The following is a 26,174-nucleotide window of genomic DNA, read 5'->3' as shown; positions in this document are numbered from 1 at the left end:
ATGTGAAATGAATATGGTTTTTTTGTGTGTTGCAGAAACATTGATGATGGTAAATTGGCAATGATATGAACAGTTAACTAGTTGTAAATTGGGCACCCCACCCACTTGATTCACCTGGAGAGAAATTAAATTATGGTGTAAACAGAAAGAGGAAAAGTGAGGCAATTAAATGCTTGAGCAATCAAGTGCTGGTAAAGAATAAATGAATGGTAAAGTAGATGAAGTTTTCAATATATTTAAGTTTCAGTTAAAGAGGATATCATTAATATGGTATTCATGATCCATCCATGTGTTTATTATCCTCTCTTTTTTCTTTCCTGCATCATCATTTTTCGAATTTCAAACAATGGACATTTTCAACAAGTTCATCACTTAGTTAAGGAATTAATTAAAACTAACATGTATAAACCCTTCATTTATAAACTCTTGATATTGCACACTTTAAATTTCATTGATTTTTTTTATATATATGCACTCATACTTAAATGTAGTAACAAATATATATTTTTTTATATTATAACATGTAATACAAGAAAATAGTTAGATAAACATTAATTTTATAAGACAAAAAATAATTAGTCACTAAATTAGATATTAATAAAAAATTAAAAAAATTATTAGTAGATAAAATAATTTCTGTTATTAATAAATAGTTTATAAATTCAGAATAAAATTGAAGTTTCTCTTACTATTTCGACAATTAAAGACTTAATTTGTCTAGTGAAAAATTTGTCTAAAGCTTTAATGAAAAATGATTAAGTTTTTTTGTATTAATACTCGTAGTGATAAAGTTTTTCGTCCTCTTTCTGTTAGATGAGAGTTTTCTTCACCAGGTTGGGTTAAAATTAACACTAATGGGGATATTAGGGGTATCCTGGTCTTGCTATTTGTGGAGGTATTTTCCGTGGAAGTATGAGAGAGTTTATTGGTGTTTTCTTTGCGTTTGTTAAAGTTCAGACTGCTATGGTTGTTGAGTTTTATGGAGTTATACATGTTATGGAGGAAGTTCAAAAGATGAAGCTTACTAATGTCTGGCTTGAATGTGATTATGTTTTGGTTTGTGCAGCGTTTATTGCTATGACTAATAATCCATGGATGTTTCGTAATCGATGAAATATTTGTCTTAATTACTGTTAGAAAATCAGGTTTAGGGTTACTCATATTTTTCGTGAAAAGCAATGCTTGTGTTGATAAGTTGGCTAATTTAGGATATATTCATATAGAACCATTTCCTTGGAATAAGAGGCTTCTATCTAGTCTACCTATGTATCGTTTTTGTTAGCATATGAGTTTTGATCTAATCCCACCATATTCTTTTATTTTTTTTATTTTTTTTTTAATAATATTTTTTTTCATGTGATGATAGATGATTTGTTGTTGCTTGAGATATCAGCCTACCTGAAATATCAAGTTGCATAATGATACTTAACATGAAAGTTTTTATAAAAAGAATAGTTTATAAATTGATATCTAAGTACTTACCAAAATTTTAGTTACGAACTACAAACTTTGATAACTAATTATATGTAAATTTAGAAACTATTTATTAATAATATTAACTATTTTCAATATCGGTAATTTTTTAGTATCTTAAATATTATCTAATTTAATTAATATAGTAATTTTTTTTTCCTCTACTCTATTTATTGATTTTATTGTAATCTAAAACAAAACAAAAGATATTAAGTAGAAGTGTTTTAGATTAAATACATTATTTATTAATATATATATATATATATATATATATATATTTTGAAAGTGTAATCCGTAATAAAATAATCGAGATTTTAATTCTGATTCCCTAATCATATGGTTAAAAGTAGGGGGAAAATAGAATTATAATACTTTTTAATGCTATTAATATACTTTAACTGTGTTTTCTAATTAAAATTCCATTTATTAAATTTTTATTTGAAAAATATTTTTTAAGTTTCTTTAAGTCATTTTTAAATCTTGAACTTAATTGTGAGAAAAAGAGGTTAGGTTACAAAAAGTTGAAACTGATGCACGTGAAAATTGTCCAGAAGTGATTGAAAGAATTTGTTATAATTAGCTTACTTATTTTATTTACATATCATTAAACATATTCACTCTGATAACATAATTAACATTTAATATTGTTATCATACTAATTACTATTAAAATAGAACTCTTAGTGCCCATTTAATTGAAAGTTATTAGAATAATTCTTTGCAGATTTCTATTCAATGGTATGTTTGTGATTAAATAAAAAAAATTCTGCTTTTTAAACAAATTTACTCAAACATATTAAAAACCAGTTCTTGTTTCATTAACAAATATTTTCTCTTAAAAGAAATAAACAAACATACCTAATATAATCACAAAAACATGCATTAAACTAGTTTTATCAACACTGCAAGAAAATAATCAAATTACAATAATTTTAAAGACTAAAATAATTAGTTACTATTGAACTAAATTAGAGACCATTATAAAGACTAAAAGAATTATTGGTATCTAAATTAATTTTTATTATTAATAAAAAATTATAAAATAATTTTTAAATTGATATCTAACTATTAGTTATCAAGGTTTTAGCTACTAATATTTTATATTATAAATTAATTTTTAAAACATTAATCGAGACCAATTTAAAATCTAAAATATTAACATACATAAACTTAGTTTTATTAAAACTACAAGAAAATAATCAAATTGTGACTAATTTTAGAGACTAAAATAATTAGTTACTATTGGACTAAATTATAGATCATTATAGAGATTAAAATAATTATTAGTATCTAAATTAGTTTTTATTGTTAATAAAAATTTATAAAGTAATTTTTAAATTAGTATCTATCCATTAGTTATCAAAGTTTTAGCTACTAATATTTTAAATTTTAAATTAGTTTCTAAAACACTAACCGAGACCAATATAAAATCTATATTAATAACTAAAATTTTGATAACTAATTAATTTAAAAAATATTTTATAAATTTATATTAAAAATAAAAATTAAATATTAATAATTTTTTAATTTTTAGAATAATATCTAATTTAATTAATATAATAACTAATTATTTTTTATCTAATTTTAATTGCTATTTAATAGTGAAAAGAAAGAGGTAACTATAATCTTTGTTGGGTGTTGTAATTAGGTTAGGATGCAACCATACAATTAATTAACCTAATTTGTTTCCTTCTGCAGTGTGTGAGATAGATGAAGCATGTTATTTCTGATCTGTGTTCTTGTTAGGGTGACATGAATGATCTTCTTTATCATCGTCATTGCTCGAAAGTGACCCATCAACACCTTCTTGGAACCTTGGAACACTCAATGGTTTTTCTTCTTTATTTTTTTATTTTTTTTATTTTTTTTATTTTTACTTTATTTTTCTTTTGATGTATACAACAACAGATATTGGTCAGATTTCATCTGAATTTAAATCTCACTGAGTGTTCCATTACAGATTGAAATTGTTTATGAAGTCATTTAATGGGTTGGTGCCCTAGCCAAATACTTGTACAAACGAAAAAGAAAAAAAAAATAGGTGATACTTTGACACTAAAATAAAATATATTTATTACACAACTCAAAATATTAATATTTTAATTAAATTTATTTTCTTTTTTAACTTAAAATATCAACAGGTATATACTGGTTTTGGTGGATGTCAATTTATAGTTTTTTCTTAAGAAAAAGTGTGTGATGCAATAATGATAGAGAAACTTATTTAAAAATTATATATATTGGTAGTTGTTTTCAGTGATTTGTTGTTCCATGTATTAATGTGAAACTGCTACACCAATATTATTGACTTAAATAAATACAATTCTTACAATTTAAAATAAGAATGTAATGCTTTTTTTTGTAAAAAAATTACGATTAAAATTTTGTAATTTATATTTTAAAGAAATTACCATATATCAAATCATAAGATTTAAAAATATTTCTAAAATATGAAATCACAAAATTTGAATTTTTTATGGAGTTATAATATATAAAGAAATAATAAGTACTTTATATCTATTTTTTAATAGTAAAATTTACCTTTATGTATTATCCTATTAAATTACGTGAAATAAAAAACATTAATTAGTAGTAGTGAGTGCTAATATCACAATAAATAATTCAGAATACAAACAACATTTAATATATTATTACTGAAAATAATAAGCAATTTTGTTATTTAATTTTTTACCATCCTTAACTACATCATCTATAATATATATACATATATTATTTATATCTTCATCAAATACATATTACAAAATATTTTTTTTTTATAATTTTAAATATCAAATGGTTAAGTTTTAGTCTTATAAGTTTTTAATTGAATTCCACCAAACTTTATTACCTTCTAAAAAAACCTTCAAAAATTTTAATTAATAAAAAAATTATGTTTAAAAATTTTCGTAGAATACGCCACTAACTTTTTATAAAAAAAATCCATCAATTTTTTTTTTTAAATCTACTCCTACGTTTTATATATTTTTATTTTTTGTGATTCATATTCTCTCTCAGACGATAAAATATTAATCAACACAATGATAGTCATTTTTTTTATATTACGTATTTCATTTATGAAATATAGTGTGTGTATATATATATTGTTCTTTCATGTTAATTTAAATTTTATTTAACTAAATTCATTTATTTTACACTAATTTATTATTGTAAAACATTAAAAATGCATCTTTAACTACCACTTTTAACAGTCACTTCATTCAGAGCTGGAAAAACACATTATTATTGCTCAATAACTGAGCTATTGAATTAGTGGTTGTGATTTTAATTAAAAATCATTCATGGAGATTAATTAATTGATGATTTCCACAGATATTACCATAGACTGAGAGCTCTGTAGCATGAAAGGGCATAGATTAATGAAAGCAATTAAATGCTTTCAGAGGAGTCACTTTACATATGAACTGAAGCATCCAATTATTTGTTGGCAAGTGAACAATAAATAGGTGATGATGATTAGTAACTAAATCATTTGGTGGTGAAAAATATTTTTGAATGTGAAAGTTTCATTAAAGGGCCAAATAAATTACTAGAATAATACAGATTTTAATTATAGTCAAATTAGCTACCTGTGTTAATTTGGTCTATCAAAGTTTCACTTTCTAATTTAATATGAAATATCTAGCAACCACATTCAAGTGATTAAGATGCCAATGGTGTCTTTTAGAGGACAATATGCAAGTTCATGAAGAATGTTCAATTCAAATTCAAGTCAAATTAGATTATCACAATAATTAAAAATAAAAGCAATGTAGCATTTAACCACTTATGACTTATGAATAACTCTCCAAATGTGAGTGCAATTAACACAATGAACTATATTTTATCTGCAATGTCTTGAATGCTTCTTTTTCAAGTGCATGTTGTTAATTAAAGATGAGAAAATGCTCATTGAAGATAAGATTATAGTGTGTGTATATATATATATGCTTGATTTTTTTATTCACTGAAATTCTTTAATATTTAGGCTTTGAATTTGGTGAAAGCAAATCCTAGGTTCCTACTTTCTTTCTATAACATCATTAAGAACTGCTAGCTAATTAATATCCAAACACATAAATTAATAATTCACTCTATAACTTAAAATAAAAAATTCGAAGTAATGACAAATACCTGATAACCAACGTATACCCTCATCAAAGATATAAAACAAAGTGTAAAACGCCCCTAATTAATACTTTAATGTGTTAGCATATTTGAAAATTTAATATTTTTTTAAAATACCTTAATTAATATAATTAATTATATGGTCCTATATAATTAAATAAATTTACCTAGATACGCATGTAGTTGGAGTAGCTTTTGTTTTCTTATAGACAAATCCTTACTGAAAAATGAAAAGGAGACTAAAAGTTGGTTGAAGGAAAAACACTAATTAAGTAAATATTCTAGTTATTTGTTGTCATTTATATTCTTCTTGGCTTTTTCATAAGTCAATAGACATTATTATGTAATTTGACATCTTAATTAGGTTGATATCTCAAATAACAACAATCATTTGTCATCACATGAAAAAATTATTATTATTATTGAAAAAATACAACAATATGGGGAGACTAGACCAAAACTCATATGTTAACAAAAACGATACATAGGTAAACTATACCTATTCATAAAGAATTCTAATAACAGACTAGATGGAAGTCTATTATACCAATAAAATGATTCTATATGAATATATCATAAATTAGCCAACTATCAGCACACACATTCCCTTCACACAAAATATGAGTAACCCTTATAAACCTGATTTTCTCGTAGTAATTAAAACAAGTATTTCATCGATTACGAAGCATCCACGGAACATTAGTCCTAGTAGTAAATGCAACACAAACAAAGGTAGAATCACATTCAAGCCAGACATTAGTAAGTCCCATCTTTTGAACTTCCTCCATAGCATGTATAACTCCATAAAACTCAGTAACCTTAATTGTCATAACTTCAAGAAACAAAGAGAAAACACCAATAAACTCTCTCATACTCCCACGAAAAATACATCCAAAAGTAGCTAAACCAGGATACCCCTAACAACCCCATTTGTGTTAAAAAATCATTATTTTTACTATACAACTTTAGAATTACAAAAGGTAATATTTATTTTCTCCATCTATATCTCTCTTCCATTTTCAACTATATGTGTATTTTTAAGTTTCTTCCAAAAAAATGACTTTTTTTTCTTTCATTTTTTCATATATAGATGACCATTCTCTAATTATTGATAATAAGGATTAAATATATTTTTTTTCTCTATACTATAACATGAAATTGATTTTTGTCTCTGATTCAAACTTTAGACCATCTAGATTCTTGTAGGAAATTATTGAAATGTGAAATGATTGCTAGTTTTATTCAAAGATTGTTAGTTTTTTTTCAAGATTCGTTGTTATTTTTATTTTAGACTGATGTGTAATCACTACAAGAAAATCATCAAATAGAAACCAATTTTTAGAAACCAAAATAATTAGTTGCAGTAGTAACTAAATTAGAGACAATTTTAGAAACTAAAAAAAATGGTTTCTAAATTAGTTTTTATTATGGTTAAATAGTTTCTAAATTGATATCTAATTAGCAACCAAAGTTTTAACTACCAATTATTTAGATTCTAAATTTGGTAGCAAAAACCTTGATTGCTAATTAGATACCAATTTAGAAACCATTTAACAATAATAGAAACTAATTTAGAAACTAAAAATTTATTTAGTCTCTAAAATGGTCTCTAATTTAGTCACTATAGCAACTAATTATTTTTTGTTTCTAAAAGTGGTTTATATTTCATGATTTTCTTGTAGTGAATTATTTTCAATTGATTGATGAAGTGAAACTTCAAATTGAACCAATTCTACATATAGAATGATTTATTCTAATCATTTTCATATTAAAAAAACCAGAATGGTCTAAAATTTAAAACAAAGATAAAAAAAAAATGTGTGTTATAGTATATAGACGAAAAATATAGTTAATCTTAGTAATAATGATGTTAAGTTTATCGAATGAAAAAAAAAATGGACATGTGATGGATAAATATTGGTTATTTGGACTGATATGTCAATTGATTAGTTATATTAAGATATATGATTAATTTGAACTCAAAATAGAATAAGAGAAAATATATTGAATTGAATATAGAAATTAATTGAAAATGAGAAAAAGGTAATTTTATAACTGTAATGGGTTTATATATTCGCCTGATCAACTAAATTTCTAACTAATGTAATTATTATATAACTAATATTTTAATTTCTATTCCCTCAAAATTAGTCATTATTGATAATGAAAAAAAAAATCTCTAATACAAGTTAAAAGGTGTTCTCAATATTTTTAATTTGGAACGAGTAATACAACTTGTTCATCAAATAAAATAAAAATAAAAATGTCACAAATCTATCAACCAGCCATGGAAAATTAATTAATAAGTTATAATATAAATGATGGAAATTAAAGGAGAAATATTTTCTTGAAATAGTTTCAAATATAGATTTTTGGAGAAGTATTTTTTTTAAGTACATAACATCTCATTTAAGCACTACTTTAAAAGTTTTCATAGAAAAACACATTTCAATAATTTCGAAAAGTACTTAGTGTTTTTCTAAAGAAGAGTTCTTTTTAGTATTATACATTATATCTTGTTGGCAAAAGAAATGCTTAAGATTCATCAAAAAGATGATTATATTATAGATTTTTCATTGTAAATTTGTAGCATTTTGGATGATTTTTTTTTTCTTTTGTAATATGTATTGATAATTTTCCACCATTGTTTGGTTGTGTTGTATGTAATTGAGTGTTTTCATTACCTTTGTAAATATTCTTGAAAAATATTTTAAGGAGTGATTTACATTTCTTGTTATAGTTACAAAGGAGTGCTTGTAATTGGATAATTTAATATTTTAGTAGAAAATTCACCTAAAGTTGCATGGATTAACTAGATGTAGATTTAGATATAATCAAATTAGTGTAAATTTAGTTTATCTTTCTTTTTCATCTTACTCATATTATCTTGAATTATTTTTATTCTTGTTAAACGTTGATTGTTGCATTTAATTACCCTCATTGACAACAATTTTAAGAATAAATTTTTAAAATTTTCAGAGGTCATTTTTTAAACCAATTCACTATCCCTTTTGATTCTCCCACTTGGTTGTATTTTTAGTTATTTATTTATTTATAAATTATTAAAAAGTTATATATAACATGCATAGCAAGTCATGATCTGAAACAAACTATTTAAACAAGATCTATTTGATCTATTTAAAAGCACCATTGATATAAAAAAAACAATTTTAATGAATACATTCTCGTTATATTAAAGATGTCTCACCAAAGATCAACACATGACTTATTCTAATCATTTTTTGTTGATAAGCTTTAATTACACAAGTTAGGATAAGTTCATTACACAAATAATTACAAAAGTGATGGAAGAACTCTCTCTAAATTTCTCACCACCTTAACTCAATCACATGGCTGATATGCCATATCGCTTGAGTGTTATACTAACGTTTGAGTGATATTCTTTTAGATGAGAGAGAACTTTTTTAACCTTATCCTTGCTTAAACTACAACTACATCACTTGAGAAAGAACTTATATCAATTAAGCAATAAAGAAAACTCTTGATTGATGAAACTCTTTATTCATATAGAAAAACTTTCCAAACCAACGCTTGATCGACCTAGCATCAGTTGAGTGATATAAGTTCTAGATAAGAGAAAATTAATGTAAGATCTCCCTTGTCAAACCTCAAACTAATGCTTGAATGAGGAGCATTATCACTTGATCGGCCAAGGGAACTCTTGAGCGGTACTGCTCTACACCTAAGATTATGGTTATCACTTGAGTGACAACACAATACTCAAGTGAGATATTCAAAGTTAACAAACCTGCAAGTTTTTACAAAACTTATTTCCAACGCAAAACTAACCAATTTATCTACAAAAGAGGTTTGGAATTCATTTTTACACTCATTTATTACACAATGCCTATTAGAACTAATGTAATTCAATTTGACCATTCAAACCAAACTTTATATTAAAAGACATACGAAAATGCATTAGTAACTAAATCAATCCAAACATCTGAAATTATAATCTTAACAATTTCAATGCAAACAAAATCATCAACCTTCCAATACAATTAATCAAATTCCTCTTTAACTAAAATAGTTTCTTTTACCTAATAATTGTTTGATTTCCAAGCAATATAAATCAAGAAACTAGAAACACAATGAAATTTTTATTGCCATAAGGATATATAACCAAATCAAACAATGCACTTATTAAAAGATGAACTAGTTAAGATCTCAACTTAAAAAACTGCTAAAAACACTCATAAGTAGAGTCAAATGAGTAAGAATACATAGATTTAAAGTAAGAGAAAAACTATATACCTTGGATGAAATTTAACCTATCAAGAACAAGAAGAACACAAGTTGGAAGACATATATAGCTTTAGAGAAGGGGCTTTTTAATCGCTCTAAGAGATTGTATTTATCAGAAGAATTGAAAGATCTTAGCAGGACCACAAATAGTAGTTACAATAAATATGCTATATCACAATGAGTATGTGTGGCGTTTGTTGGGTTTTTCTATGTGGAACAAAGGAAACAGTGGTGTGAATGTTTCGAAGGTTGGGTTATATATTAGAGACGTATTAATAGTGTAGGATATTTTTCTATAAAGGACCTATGCTTTGTAAAAGTTGCAACAGTTTTTTGTTCTCATCATATATATATAATTGTTATATGTTTTTTGTTTGATATATTATAATAACATCTCTTAGTTGGAGATGTTTTTTTGTTATTTAAGAGAGACACGTATCTCTAGTATTTTTTTTATATGGGTTGGAGCATCTCATAAATGTTTCATTTAATTTATTTATTCTTTATCAATAAAAAAATTATTTGTTAATTTTTATTGTTGATAAAAAAAATAATGGTTAATTTTTTATCACAAACAACAAAAGATATAGATATCATGACCTTGATATTGTGAGTGGGTTGGAGAAATGCATGGATTGAATTGAATGGAACTGAACTATTCTAAAACTGAATTAAACTTTAAAAATGATTCAGCAGACTGAAATAAATTATATAATAGTTTAAATGTACTGCAACTAAGTTTAACTGTACAACTAAGTTTAACTGTACAAAATTAATTAAATTATTTTAAATTATTTTAGAATTTCTTAAACTATTTGAATTATTATCAAGGAACATATTATTTTAGAGTATATTTCTAAACTCGTAAGGTATAGCTTAATTTAGTTTAAATAGTTTTATTTGTGAAAAAAAAAATTATTCAATTAATATTTTTTAAAATATTTAGTTTTTATATAATTAAATTTAGTTCAATACCAATTTAGTTTAGTTCAAAGATTTTTTAGCAACTTTAATTGAGAGGCATAATTAGGCTCACGGTAAAAAAGAGAGATAAATAAAAACATGCTCTCTCTGCAGAAAAATAGAAAACACTTACAATTGATTCGCATTAATTAAAATGATATAGTTTCATTAATAATATTAAAATGATCTATAATTATGAATTTTTTCTCAAAATTATTTATAAATAATTAACGTACAGACAGAATGATAATAACAGAGTTTTAATTTCTAGAAAAATGGACAAATTTGAGCTAAAATAAGCAAGGGTATTTTAGTGTAAAATAACCGTATTTGAGTTAAGTTAGATAAAATTACTTGGGATGAAATAATGTACTTTTTTTACTTTTTATTTTCAACTTATTTAACTTAGTTAAAGTTTAAGATGAGTTAGTGATTAACTAATTTATTTAAAATATTTTTAAATTACATATTATTTCATAATTTAAGTAATACTACTATATTATATATTTAATGTCGATTTAAAAATAAATTATATATCCTTTGGTTACACAATTTTTTAAATATAGTTTGTTTTTATAATCCAAATGTGTATTAAAAAAACTCATTGAAAGCTTATAATTAAAGCTATGTCATTTGTGATTATTGTTGCAAAAACAATAATTTGCATTAACATAGATGTTTTTGTAAGACACAAAATATATTGCCAAACATGTTATAAAATAATTGAGTTATTTTGGTTTTAGTGACATCAAAATTTGTTTGATAATTTTTTTTAACAAATAAAAGCCAGTTTTATTTTCATCCTTTTATCATTTTTTTTGCATCTTTGATTTCCTTTTATCAAATAAGTCAAACTTTCGAACCTACAAAAACTTTAGGATAGGTAGGGCTAGATTTTGTTTTCTTTTTGCTTCACCAAAAGGTAAATTAACTTAACTTTTGCTTGGTAACCATGGATTGGGTTTGAGAACTCTACTTTATTAGCTATCATATTGCAAAAACAATTTACAATTTTTATATAACCATTTTAAATGATAACTCAAATGTTTAAATTGATTAAAACCTAGAAGAATAAAAAATGCAACATGAAAGAAAAAATTGAATACACAAGTTTAAAAAATTAGATTAAAACATAAATCAAAAGTCAAATTACACCTATCACAACTTTATCGAGTGCTTTTATAAAAGAAAATCATAATATAATAGTGCAAACCTCTTTTGGGTGCTTTTGTAAGATTGTTTAGTTCAATTTTATTTTAATTCACGTAAACATAAGACTTTATTTGTTATATAAGTGATTTAGGATTGTTAACACGTGTCTTAGGTCCTGATTCTAAGGTTTTTGTTCATGTCTAGTGGTATATGAATCTTATTCTAATTCTCATTGAGGTAATTATATCTTGAATTTTTTATAAGCACTACAAGAAAATCATGAAATAGAAACCAATTTTTAGATACCAAAATAATTAGTTACAATAGAAACTAAAATAGAGACCATTTTAGAAACTAAAAAAAAAATTGATTTCTAAATTAGTTTATATTATTTTCTATTATTGTTAAATAGTTTCTAAATTAGTATCTAATTAGCAACTAAGGTTTTAGATACCAATTATTTAGTTTCTAAATTTGGTCTCTAAAACCTTGGTTGCTAATTAGATACCAATTTAGAAACTATTTAACAATAATAGAAACTAATTTAGAAACCAAATTTCTTTTTAGTTTCTAAAATGGTCTCTAATTTAGTTACTATTGCAACTAATTATTTTGGTTTCTAGAAATTGGTTTCTATTTCATGATTTTCTTGTAGTGAAAGATTGAAACATCATTAAAATACTCAATTTTATTTCTTTTTTTTCTCTTTGTTGATAAAAATAAAACAGATAATGTTGATTTTTTTGGATGAATGTTAATATAGGTGATGATTACCTTATTGCGTTTTGGAGTTATATATGTACATGCATAACCTCTGTTATGTAATATAATTGAAATATTCCTAAAATATATAGTATTTATTTATTATTTTTTATTGATAAAAAAATATCATAACTTTGTTTTAAAACTCATATATTGTAAGCTAATGCTAGTTGGGAATGAAATGCACGAGTGATTTTTTTAAGAAACAAATTATTTTCTTAATCATGAAATGAAGGTAAGTTTTTGAATATGAGGAAGGTAGTTTTACTTGAATGTTTGATATGCCTAATATCCATTAATGCAAGCAATTTTTTTATGAAGAATAGTGAATGATGTTGACATAGTAAAATGGAGAAATGAATTTTGTGTGATTTTTGTGATGGTGAAAGTGTTTAGAGGAATTGATGAGTGAGGAAAAAGGTGATTATAGTCAATGGGTTTAAGTACTTGTTTAGTCGGGCAGCCCGAGACACGTGGGGAGGTGTGCCCTTCCCTCTAATAGGTTTGGCGGCAATGGACTTTTAATACATTTCTTGACTTCAAATTATTCTCATTTTATAATAATTCATACATTAATAATTAATAAATTATGTAGTTTTAGTCATTTCTATTATTATTTTTGTATAAACTAAAATTGATAACTAAATATTAAGTTGTATTTGCAGAACTTTCATTGGCCAAAAATTAAAGATTGGGTTGTATTTTTTATTAATTATAATTTTGGATTCTAGTCATGATTGTTTAATAATATTAATGACACTGTTATTATGTTTTATTTTATTTTATTGATCACTATTTCTTCTATGTAATTTAAAATCATTAAGTTACTCACTGAAATACTAATTAATTCGATTTTTTTAAATAAGATCAGATATCAATTTTTGTAAAATTGCATACTAAGCTACCGAAATAGTTACTTGATTTTACTCACCAAACTTTATGGTTACTTTGCCAAAGGAAAATAGTTAGAAGTTTTCTTACTTAATAAAAATGTTAATTAATTTTCTTTTTTCAAAAATATTAATCACGGATTTATTTCCTTACACTGAACCAAAGACTAATCTTACAATAGAAATTAACAAAAGTAGTTTTTAACTTAAATATCTATAACATGTCTATATTTAACTTTATTATCAAAACCAATAACTTTGCTCACAAATGATAACTTGTGTGTTGAAAAGATTAACTTTTCATTGCTTAATTAATTAATTAATAGGTTGAAATGCAGAGTTATTTCACTAATTTGATAATAATGTACGAGTGTAATGGAATTAAAACATGTACCTTTAACGGTTAGAGTAATTAATATTAGTTTTTCTTAAATGTCCATTCATATTATTACTCAATTATCAACAAAAATGAATAAAAAAACTTGTCCAGACAAAAAAAATTTTTCTGAATTATTTCTGTGTTATATTTCTATGATAGGATATTTTCAAATATTATAAAAGATAATTTTATCATTTATTTATTTTATAACAAGATATAAATCGCATAGGTAGGTCTAAAACTGATCCTTTTAAAAATTTGAATCATGACGAGTCGTTATATTTTACACTTATAGAAATATTTAATGATTTATTTATTTGTTTGATAATCTGCTCATAGTATTAATAAGTAACTCCTTTAAATATTCATAGATATTTTGTTTTTTTTATTTAAAATAAATAAATTAAAAAAAATAGAAAAGTGTGTCATCCCATATACATATATATATAAATATTTGTTATACATGTTCCAATATAAAAAAATTATTTTAAAAGTATTTTTTATCAATACAAAATATATTATATATAAAATACTCAAATTACTTCAACTCCTATATTTGTTATGTAATAAATAATTATAATAAAGTAAAATATATATATATATATAGAAACATACTCTTTCTCATTATATACAAATAATTCTTAACACTCTTTTATATCCTTTAGTCTTGTTTATTAATAGAAGAGTCCGTCGATAACATTTACAAAAAGATAGAATAACTCTTCCAAAATTATTTAATATGCTTTTAAAATCTTATCTACTATTGGATTGAACATATAAACCTCGTACTATCACTACATATAAAAATATGTATATTTCTCATAGCATGAGTGGTAATTATATTGTTTCACCCATAGACTTGTATGATTGTGTCTTTTTTTATCCTACAATAAAACACTTATTCTATCAATTGGTCCTAATAGATTCATGTTATCATGCACCAAATTTGCATGCTATTATGTCATAGCCAAAATATTTATATAATAGTGTAACTAAAAATTGTCCAACTAAAATATTATTAGACAATAACAATGATCCTTATCACAACTCAAGAGTTTTGTAAAATCTCCCGTGATTATACATTTATCCCTTAATCATATTATGTCTTTCATTATACTTACATTTGGTCATCTTTCAAGGATTATCACCTAATATATTTTAATCAAGTTCTTGGATCAAGACATCAGTCTCAGTCTCAGTGTGGGAAACTTGCTTTTGACAATTTACATATTATCCAAGCCCATGATTTTAATTGAGCTTTTAAAAATATTCCCTCAGCGTCTCTGTTTTTGACAATTTAGATATTATCCAAGCCCATAATTTTAATTGGGCTTTTAAAAATATTCCCTCAACGTCTCTGTTTTTTACAATTTACATATTATCCAAGCCCATGATTTTAATTGGGCTTTTAAAAATATCCCCTCAGCGTCTCTGTCATTTCATTCCATACAATAGTCCCCCACATGCAACACCAAATTATGTTTTCTTCCTTATTGAACATTAGGAGTATAAAGTGATTATGGTAACATTTAGTTAAGTTATGATGTGATCTTCTTACCCTGACCCATTTGTCACACATATCTCACACACACCCAATACAACTAAAAGTAGATGACTGACTGGCTAACTCTTTTGTTTCTCCACCTCCCGTTTCTTGTCACAACTGTCCTTTTATATAAATTATCTTGCGTGACAACTCTATTTTATAACACTTTACATGCAAAGAATTGAGTAGAGGGTAGGACCTTGATTTTTGAAAACATGTCATACAACTTATGTTCTTCACCACTAACTTCATTATATTATAAGCAAATTTAACAATGTATGCTTATTTCTCTTCAACCCTCCAACTTCATTCATTTTGTCCTTATTTATTGTTTGGTTTTGAAGGAGGACAGTTTCTCACTCAAACCAATTTCCCCTATCATGACTTTACAATAATTAACATGCATGACCCAATTACCCTATCTAAATTAAAAATAATCGGATAAAAATATTCAATATTCTAACAATTTAAAGAATGATGACAAATAATAAACTTATCAATAACAAAATCTTTTTAGAGTTTTAAAAATGTCAAATTTTGATTGAGGAATTAAAAAATAAAAAAAATTAAGATTGTAATGTTCATTATTATAATAGGGATATTCTAAGTCATTTATTTCAAACATTTTACATTAATTCAGAAATTGATGTAGATATCACTAATATAAAGGTGGAGGGAGTTCAGTGAGATTTTACATCAATTGGGGTGTGTAATCAATGTAGAAAATATTACTTTCATATCAATAAGACAAAAAAAAATGTTAAATATCACTTACTATCTTCATTATGGGCAAAATCAATATAAAAAACATCTCATACATCTATTATAGCAACAATGTTGCATATGTTGTTTTTTTAAACTAATTTATTTTTAAACATGTCATCATATAATAGCAAAAAGATATAAACACCTAGATGATGATACCAACTCTATGTTATTCTTAACTAAATCAATTCTTTTTTTTCTTTCTTAAAGTAATAAATACAAAAGTTCAAGAACACATACAAACCACAAATCTTAAAATGAAAACATAACAACTAATGATTTCCAACATGAAAAAAATACTTTGTTCACTCGTTATTTTATTTTTCAATTGTTGATATGATTAATAATTCTTTGTTTGTAAATAGTTGCACTACATACAATATATATTAATTTTTTAACATTTAAAATTTAAAAATACAAATGAGTTAATTTTTGAAAATTTTAAAGTATGTTATTATTTGGTCTCAAAAATTCGTAATACATGTACATGTTATGGTCTATATCCAATACATGATAAATTATTTAGATGTGTGAAATTGTGGTGATTAAAATGGAATATAAGTTAAAGTGTGATTACTCAAGTATTTATTTAGTTGTTGGAGGTTCCAAATATGATTTTAAAAGTAAAAGTGTGACACAACATATTGGTGCTTGAATGGGTAGTTTGGAGTAAATTTTAATCATATGTGTTAAAATTGAAATTTCTTGAACTATCCATTGGTGAAAATATGTGTTTATGGGTTGATATCATTCAAGCAATAGACTACTGCTCAAGCGACATTCAAGCAGTGAGTCACCATTGAATACATCGTTCAATATTGCTCAAGCATTATCCTCGATGCTCAAAAAACACAAAATATTACTCAAGATATCCCTTGTGGACTGAGTAAAGAAGAGGTGAAGGGAAATTTATCTCTTTTAGAGCAAGTGACGCTCAAGAAATAAGAGGTTTCTCAAGAATTAAGATGTGGTGGTGGTGCATAGGTTTTCTGAATACGAGACAATATGGTTGCTCACCATTAAGCAATAATTCATTATTTGAGCAATATCAATCCAAAATCACAATATTCCATGTTTCAAGTATGAATTTAATCACCCCTCTACCAATAACATTATGCTTTAATAATCCACAACACCAATTATACATTTCAACAATTGTCATAAGTCACTATTAACTTTATTGAAATACTCTAATCCCTTAATAATACAACATACTTATGTGCAATTATATCTTAACTTCAAATATCTCTACTTCAATTTAACCCAACAAAACATGTCACATTTTTAATTGAATAAAAAATGAATAGATAGAATTTAATTAATTCCCCCTACTTAAAAGTAGTATGTAATTAGCAAAATTGTACATCTACACCTTTAGAATCCCAAGTTATGGTATTGAAACTCTCAAAATTTTAACCCTGCTTTAACAACACCTCCTTTTAATCAAAATTGAAAAAAAATAAATAAAAGAAATGATCAACAATAAAAAAACTGAATATTTAATTTAACAAAAGAAATTGTTTGAATAATCTTGATCTACTAATTGTTATCATCACTTTATGATTATTGTCACCTCCAAGATAACCTTGGAGACAATAACAATAAGATAGTAACACTAACAATAATAACAAAAAAAAAATAATATATATATAATAATAAAATAATAATGACGATAATAATTACATGAACTTAAAAATGCTAATAATATGTTAATGAATATGAAAATAGTAGGGAAATAAACTAAAATAATAATGAAATAGTTATTTCTTTTAAGTTTTAAATTCTAAAATAATTTTGAAAATTAATTGGTACAATAGTTTCATATAATATTGTTCTTTATATATATATATATTATTTTTTATTTTTATTTTTTATTTTTTTTTCTTCTTGAATGACCTAATTAATTATGATAATTTATTCACATTTACACACATGGACACATATAAAAATCTCACAATCAAAATGAAGAAAAAAAATGGTTAGGTTGGATTTAATAACATAAGTTCATTCTTAAAATTCATGTGTACTTTCTTCCTATTTAATTTCTATCAATAAGATTTCAAAATCATAATTGTGTTCATACTAAGGAATTAACAAGATGAGGTTATAAACCATTTCATTCCACAAATGGTAAGTTTTATCTCTCTCACAAGGATTGCTTAAGGGATTGATATATAATTATCATGTAAACAATAAAGTTACTAATTTTTACAATAAATTTAAACATAAACATTAATTTCTATACTTTATTACATTTATCTATATTTTTCGGATATTTGTAGGAAGGAGATGAACGTACATTCATTATGTTTTTTTCTCACCTTACATTTTAAAGTATATATATATATATATATATATAATTATTATAAAAATAATAATTTATACATACATAATAATCTGCTTTTGAATAAAAATATTTTTTTATTATAAAAATATGCTAATTAAATTCTAAAAGTAATTATTATAAAAGAACCAGTAATCTTATTATATTAGATAAAAAAATTATACATGTAAAGTTAGTTGATATTCTCATACTTAATATGTTTTATTTAATTTGTTATTTTGACATATTTTTTATACTGAAACTGTTCTTCCCTTAAGATTAGAGGGTAAATAAACTATTTTTGAGATTTTTTTTATTTCCCTTGCATTCATTAGAGATGCCTAAAGAGTATAGGTAATATTTAATTTTTAAATTGAATATGTGGTGTCATATTTATCTTTATGATACTATTTGTTTATGTTTTAAATTACTAAAACACTCCTAATTTATTACATTATTTAAATAATTTATTTGTAGCATTCTTTTTTATTCTTAGTTTTATTTTATTTATAAAATTATTATTTATTTATTCACATAATTCTTAGTTGTTCGTCTTGTTCAATATTTGTAAAATTTATTTTTTAAGGTGTATTTTTTTTTATCACAACCTTAATTACACATTTTTTTCTTTCTGTTATTTCCTTCAAATAAATAATGTATTGCATTTCACGAAACACAAATATCAATTTTATTAAATTAAATAGTTTTTAGAATACAAATATGATTATTTATAATCCTTTTTAAATATATTTTTTTTTCATATAAAAGGATCCAATTCTTTCAATTTCAAGTTTCAAAGTGTTCAATTGCATAAATCTTTAGAATATGTGTACTTTTAATATTAAATACTTGATAATAACATTTTTTTTGTGATTTTTATTTTTTATATAAAATGTGTTTAATTAATACTTAAAAAAGGACAAATATGGGCACAAGTACAAATATACATATTTGTCAATGAAAATGAAGATGGAACAAAAATTTGGATATGAAAAAAAAGATGTGACAAAAATTTCATGCACATTTGAGATAGAGAAGATAATAATAAATTTTTACTTTAGAATAAAGATGAGATAGTCAAAGTGACATCTGCCCCACTACGTTGTGATCTCTATCTCGGATTACAAGAAAATATTAATTAATTTTGCACTCCAATTACTTTTTTCAAGAAAATATTAATTAATTATAATTATATAACAAGTTTAATTTTAATGTTCTATTAATATAAAACAAATATTAGACAATCAATCAGTATAAAATCATTATTTTTAAGTGTCGTTATTTATAAAGCAGCTTATAATTGAATTAAAGTATTTCCTCTATTAGTATATAGACCATTGATTACTTAAATCATATAATTAATTGTTTAAATAATAAGAATAACTTTGCTCTTATAATTTAGCATATTCAATGATTTTCTTAAAAGGCATTATCTTAAATCATATCATATAGAAAAAACAATCTTTAACTATTTTGTTCCAAAGGGAAAAAAATTAATTATCCAGTTAATCCTTAAGTATTATAATTTAGTTTTTAGTTCCTTAAGTTTTAATTAGGTCTCCTAATTAGTTAATTCCATAGCAGTGTGTGATTCTAATGCAAAGGTGAGTGTGAAATTGAATAATTATGATATTTAAAGAACCAATTAACATCATTAGAAATGAGACTACCTGAAATAATATATTTATGATACTCAAAAAATTCAATTAATACAATTAAAACATAAACTTTTTTTATCTCAGAACTATAATTTTAATATTTAATGAACCAAACATAACTTCAACAGAAAATAGAAAAAAATAAGTATTAGTGTCGTTTAGTAGTCAGAAATTTAATTAAGATGCATAAAATCATAAATTCGAATTTTAATGTCATTATGTAAAAAAGAAAAGTCTAGAATTTTGATTTTTACTGCAAGCAGCATGCATTGGTTGGTTTTTGATTCGTGGGTAAATTTGAAAGGTGCCAACCTCGCATGATTCTAATCCTTAACTCCCCCAATGGGATACCAACGTTTGACTTTTGGCACCCCTCGCAGCATGTGTGTGACCTCAGAATGGAAAACCAAGAGAGAGAAAACTCAAGGGCATGCATAACCATAAATGAAGACAGAGAAAGAGGGTGGCGGAAACAAAACCCCCTCCACGTGCCGCCGTGTCACGGCGTTGCTCCGGCTACCCGGAAACCGGTTCCTCATTAAAGTCCCAACTGGGGCACACCCTGGTGGTGTGGCTGTACCACTCTAGGAGAGAGAAAGAAAAGAAATGAGGAGAGAGAAAGGGAGTTAGTGTGTATTATTATTATTACGATGATGATGATGTAGAAGTGGTAGTGTAGTGCAGTGTGTGAGTGTAGATAGATAGAGATTAGATAGCACCTCTTTAAGTCTCTTCCTTTCTTTCTCCGCGTTCTCTCTCACAAAGCCAACGACGCTTTAAAAGCCCCTCCATCAGTTACGCTTTCTTTTTTTCACTTTGTGACACCATATAATCAATATACACATACATATAATATAATATATTATATATATTACACTATACTTTAAAAGGGTACAAGTGAGTGTGTTCATTCATTCATTCATAGGTGCAAACACAGCAAGAGTTCTTATATATATATATATAGAGAGAGAGAGAGAGAGGGAGAGGGAGAGGAAGAGAAGAAGAGGTGGTGTGGTATGGTGGTGTTGTGTTGGTGAGTGAATGTTTTGTTCTTTTTTTTGGTTTTTCTTGGTTGATTATTAGATCAGCAGCAGAAGCAGCAGCATCTTCTCTATGGAGCATCCCTTGAGATTTGCCATAACTCTCTCTCTCTCTCAAATCATGCCGCTATCTTTGATGGTCACAGCCGTTTCAGAATAATATATAATTAATAAAATTATATGTGTTGTTTTGATTGTTGATGTTATGATGTTATTGTGTTTGCCATTTCACTTTGCTTCTCAAAACACACAGAGCATAATAGCCGTATAGCCTTGTAGCCTTACCCATCAAAATCACATCACAAAAAGTTTTCTCTCTTTTTTCACACCCACTTTCCAAATTCCCTTGTTTCTTCTCCTTCTTCTTGTTTCTTAAGCTTTTTTTTTGTTTCTTCTGTGTGTTCCTGTTTAGTTTCTCAATGGTTACGATGTCATGGGAGTAGCTGATTCAGTGGAGAGAAAGTGGTGGTGGTGGGAGTGATCAAGAGAGAGAGAATTTGAAAGAGAGAGAAAGACAAGAATGGAGTATGGAAGTGGGTCTCCTGGTGATCTCCATCATCACCATGATGGTTCTTCTGATTCCCAGAGAAGGAAGAAGCGTTACCACCGTCACACAGCTAACCAGATTCAGAGGCTTGAATCGTAAGGACCATTCTTCTTTTATTCATTTCTATTCAAACTTTTGGTGTTCTCATTTTCTTGTTTTATGTGATGTCTTTTTGCATTCCTTTTTTTTGATGTTGCTTCTTCATGAACAGTTAAAAAAAAACCTCATATGCACCCTTCTAATTTTGTGGTCCCTCTCTCTTTTTCTTTCTGTGTGTGTTTGGTGTTTTTCCAGGATGTTCAAGGAGTGTCCTCACCCTGATGAGAAGCAACGGATGCAGTTAAGTAGGGAGTTAGGCTTGGCGCCTAGACAGATCAAGTTTTGGTTCCAGAACAGGAGGACCCAGATGAAGGTAATGTTTTGTTCTTCCATTTTTTTCTTTGGATTCTAAAAAAGTTTAGTTTTTTGTGTGGTTATGTTTTTGTACGTTTCGTTCCTGATTATGGGACTTTGTTCTTTGATTAATTGAACAATTCAGGCTCAGCATGAGAGAGCTGATAATTCTGCACTGCGGCAAGAGAATGACAAGATACGTTGCGAGAACATAGCCATAAGGGAGGCCTTGAAAAACGTTATTTGCCCTTCTTGTGGTGGTCCTCCTATCAATGACGATTGTTATTTTGATGAGCAAAAGTTGAGATTGGAGAATGCTCAACTCAAAGAGGAGGTGCAAAGGCTTTCTCTCTAATTCAATAATTCTTTGTTTAGATTTATGAATGTGAATATATATCCATTGAAAAATTGGTTGAATTTGCAGCTTGATAGAGTATCTAGCATTGCAGCTAAGTACATCGGAAGGCCAATTTCTCAACTCCCACCTGTTCAGCCTATTCATATATCTTCTCTGGACTTGTCAATGGGGAGTTTTGCAAGCCAAGGGTTGGGTGGCCCTTCACTTGATCTTGATCTTCTTCCCGGGAGTTCATCGTCCATGCCGAATGTGCCTTCTTTCCAACCTGCGTGTCTTTCGGACATGGATAAGTCCCTCATGTCAGACATTGCCTCAAGTGGAATGGAAGAAATGATCAGGCTATTGCAGACAAATGAGCCCTTGTGGATGAAAGGTGCTGATGGGAGGGATGTCCTTGATCTTGATACCTATGAGAGAATGTTCCCCAAGGCTAATGGTCACATGAAGAACCCCAATGTTCATGTTGAGGCTTCAAGAGATTCAGGAGTTGTAATTATGAATGGCTTAACTTTGGTTGACATGTTCATGGACCCGGTAAGAAGTTCTTTGATAATCTTATCTTTGCATTTGAAACCTTCAATTCAATTCAATTCAGTTCTCTAAATTGTTCAAATATCATGATTTGTTTTGCAGAACAAGTGGATGGAGCTGTTTCCCACCGTTGTCACAACGGCAAGAACAATTGAGGTTATATCTTCTGGAATGATGGGGGGTCATAGCGGTTGTTTGCAATTGGTATGTTGAAAATTTCTCCAAATTATTTTCTTACAATTTTCATTCTTGTTTTGTTCAACTTTTTTTTTCCCTATGTTGTAGATGTATGAGGAGTTGCAAGTGCTTTCTCCACTTGTTTCTACTAGAGAGTTCTACTTCCTGCGTTACTGTCAGCAAATTGAACAAGGCTTGTGGGCAATAGTAGATGTTTCATATGATTTTCCTCAAGACAACCAATTTGCTCCTCAATTTCGATCTCATCGTCTGCCTTCTGGTGTCTTCATCCAAGACTTGCCTAATGGATATTCCAAGGTAACCTTAAACACTACATGCTACTGTTGGCTACTTTGATACCCCTGAACGTGCAATTTTGTTTACTCTTTTTTGTCATCACGTAGGTTACCTGGATTGAACATGTAGAGGTTGAAGATAAAACTCCAGTTCATAGGCTCTATAGAAACATGATTTATAGTGGCATTGCATTTGGAGCACAAAGATGGGTAACTACACTTCAGAGGATGTGTGAAAGGATTGCTTGTCTAATGGTGACCAGCAATTCCACCCGCGATCTTGGGGGAGGTACACAAATTGAACTGTTACAATCTCACTTGTGTTTAATTTTCTAGCTATGATTCGAACTCGATAGTTTAAATTGTTTTTCAGTGATTCCCTCACCTGAGGGGAAGAGAAGCATGATGAAACTTGCACAAAGGATGGTTACCAATTTTTGTGCAAGCATTAGTGCATCAGCTGGGCACCGATGGACCACTCTCTCTGGTAGTGGGATGAATGAGATTGGAGTCAGAGTCACTGTGCATAAGAGCACAGACCCTGGCCAACCTAATGGTGTGGTGCTAAGTGCAGCCACCACCATTTGGCTCCCAATCCCTCCGCAAACTGTGTTCAATTTCTTCAAGGATGAAAAGAAAAGACCTCAGGTTGTGACATGCTTCACTTATTTATCTTATACGATGTTTTTCTCTTCAGGAATGTTTTAACATTTTTTTTTTGTCGTCTTAGTGGGATGTTCTTTCCAATGGCAATGCTGTGCAAGAGGTTGCTCACATAGCGAATGGAGCACACCCTGGTAACTGCATATCTGTGCTTCGGGTAAGACATGCTTTCTCTCCATTATCTAGTTGAATTTTCATTTAAATTGTTGTCAATCAATCCCTAAAAACATGATTTCTTTATCTTATTTTCTCAACTTAGTCCCTATCAAACTGCTATTTGTTTAGTCATAAAATGTTGCAAACAACCATGTGCTTTTGTCCTTCATGATCAACTCAAAATGCATTATTTTCATTAAAATCTAGAGACCAAGTAGAATTTAAAGGACTTTTGATGTAATATGACCTTTAATATAGTGACTATAGAATTCATGAACCTACAAATACATAAAGTTTTGTGATTGAATGCTAATGTAAGAAACCATGTCCACTTAATTCCAGGCTTTCAACACAAGTCAAAACAACATGCTGATCCTCCAGGAGAGCTGTGTGGACTCTTCAGGTTCCCTAGTGGTGTATTGTCCAGTTGATCTTCCAGCCATCAACATAGCAATGAGTGGTGAAGACCCTTCATACATTCCCCTCCTTCCCTCAGGCTTCACCATTTCACCTGATGGGCAAGGTGAGCAAGATGGTGGAGGGGCCTCAACCAGCACAAGTTCAGGCAGGGTGATGGGGGGCTCTGGGGGATCACTCATCACTGTTGCATTCCAAATCCTAGTGAGCAGTTTACCATCTGCAAAACTGAACTTTGAGTCGGTGACCACTGTTAATAGCCTCATCGGCAACACTGTCCAGCAAATAAAGGCTGCCTTGAATTGTCCTAGTTCCTGATGAGGACCTGCTGCTGCATGGTTGTGTGCTAGTTAGTTTCCTTTACTCACTCTACCCTCCCCCTTCCTTAAATATGCTTATCAGAAATGGTTCAGACCTGAGGCTGTGTTGTGCTGGTGCTATAATCAATGTGTGGGAGAAGTGTTTTGGGTTAGTTGGGACTTCAATGCCCCCTCATCAAGACCACAAGGCCTCATTATTTACTGCTCCAGCTGATGAGACCTGTATTTTGCTTCAAACCTTCATCTTTCATTACCTTTCACACCAACTACCAATTTATTTTCTTTTATTTTCAAGGGTAAGCTTAAGTAAGTTGCTTCTTTTCAAAAGAAAAAAAAAAATATTATGGTTTGTTATTTTGCATACTTGGTTTTGAACAAGAAGTAGCAGAAATAGCCTTATGAGTAGTAGTAGTAACAGTAGTAGTATTCACAGTCAGGGAGTCAAGAACGCACCATATATATATATATTTATATATACACATAGGGGTGTTTTCTTCTCTACATTCCCAGATTAGCCAGCACTCCATAAAAATGTGTATGGTTCGGGCATTGACTTCCTGTGAAGAGACTTAATATTATTATTATTATTATTCATATTTTCATCATTGTTCTTGTTTGTTTACCTTCTGCTGTAATAAATCTATTTGTTTATACTTTTTCACACACACATATAATATATTGTTGTAGAGAGAGAGAGAGAGAGAGATAAATGTACATGAATTGAGAAGTTGGTGAGGGATTTATGCAAGGGGGGGATGTGGGGGCAGACAGATATTGACAGTTTGGATACCTTTTGTGGCTTGACATCATTAATGGGCTCCATGCATTTTGAAGAGAGTAATGAGACTTTGAATAAAAGATGAAATCTTGCTGCATTTGGGTTGACAACTTGACGTGCAGCTGGGATAAATGAAACAACATAGCCATTCACCTTCATTCAATGCATCCATTTTTCAACTTGTTTTCTTCTCAAAA

General features: G+C 27.3%; 1 protein-coding gene across 2 annotated transcripts; it reads left to right on the top strand.

The window, feature by feature from the left end:
• Positions 1 to 21,196: 21,196 nt before the first annotated feature.
• LOC137837873 (homeobox-leucine zipper protein HDG11) lies at positions 21,197 to 25,801 on the top strand. Of its 2 annotated transcripts, XM_068647031.1 has the most exons (11): positions 21,197 to 21,334; positions 21,754 to 21,983; positions 22,183 to 22,300; positions 22,427 to 22,615; positions 22,706 to 23,173; positions 23,273 to 23,374; positions 23,456 to 23,665; positions 23,752 to 23,932; positions 24,017 to 24,291; positions 24,374 to 24,463; positions 24,805 to 25,801. In XM_068647031.1, exons 2-11 carry the CDS (start codon positions 21,862 to 21,864, stop codon positions 25,195 to 25,197), a joined length of 2,148 nt encoding a protein of 715 aa, XP_068503132.1. In that variant the 5' UTR covers positions 21,197 to 21,334; positions 21,754 to 21,861; the 3' UTR covers positions 25,198 to 25,801. The 2 variants fall into 2 exon arrangements, with proteins under 2 accessions (XP_068503132.1, XP_068503133.1); XM_068647032.1 differs by lacking the exon at positions 21,197 to 21,334 and having other exon boundaries at positions 21,724 to 21,983.
• Positions 25,802 to 26,174: the final 373 nt, after the last annotated feature.

Source organism: Phaseolus vulgaris, chromosome 4 (genome assembly GCF_000499845.2).
Source record: "Phaseolus vulgaris cultivar G19833 chromosome 4, P. vulgaris v2.0, whole genome shotgun sequence".
Classification (NCBI taxonomy): Eukaryota; Viridiplantae; Streptophyta; class Magnoliopsida; order Fabales; family Fabaceae; genus Phaseolus; species Phaseolus vulgaris.
This window is presented reverse-complemented; position numbering and strand designations above follow the sequence as displayed.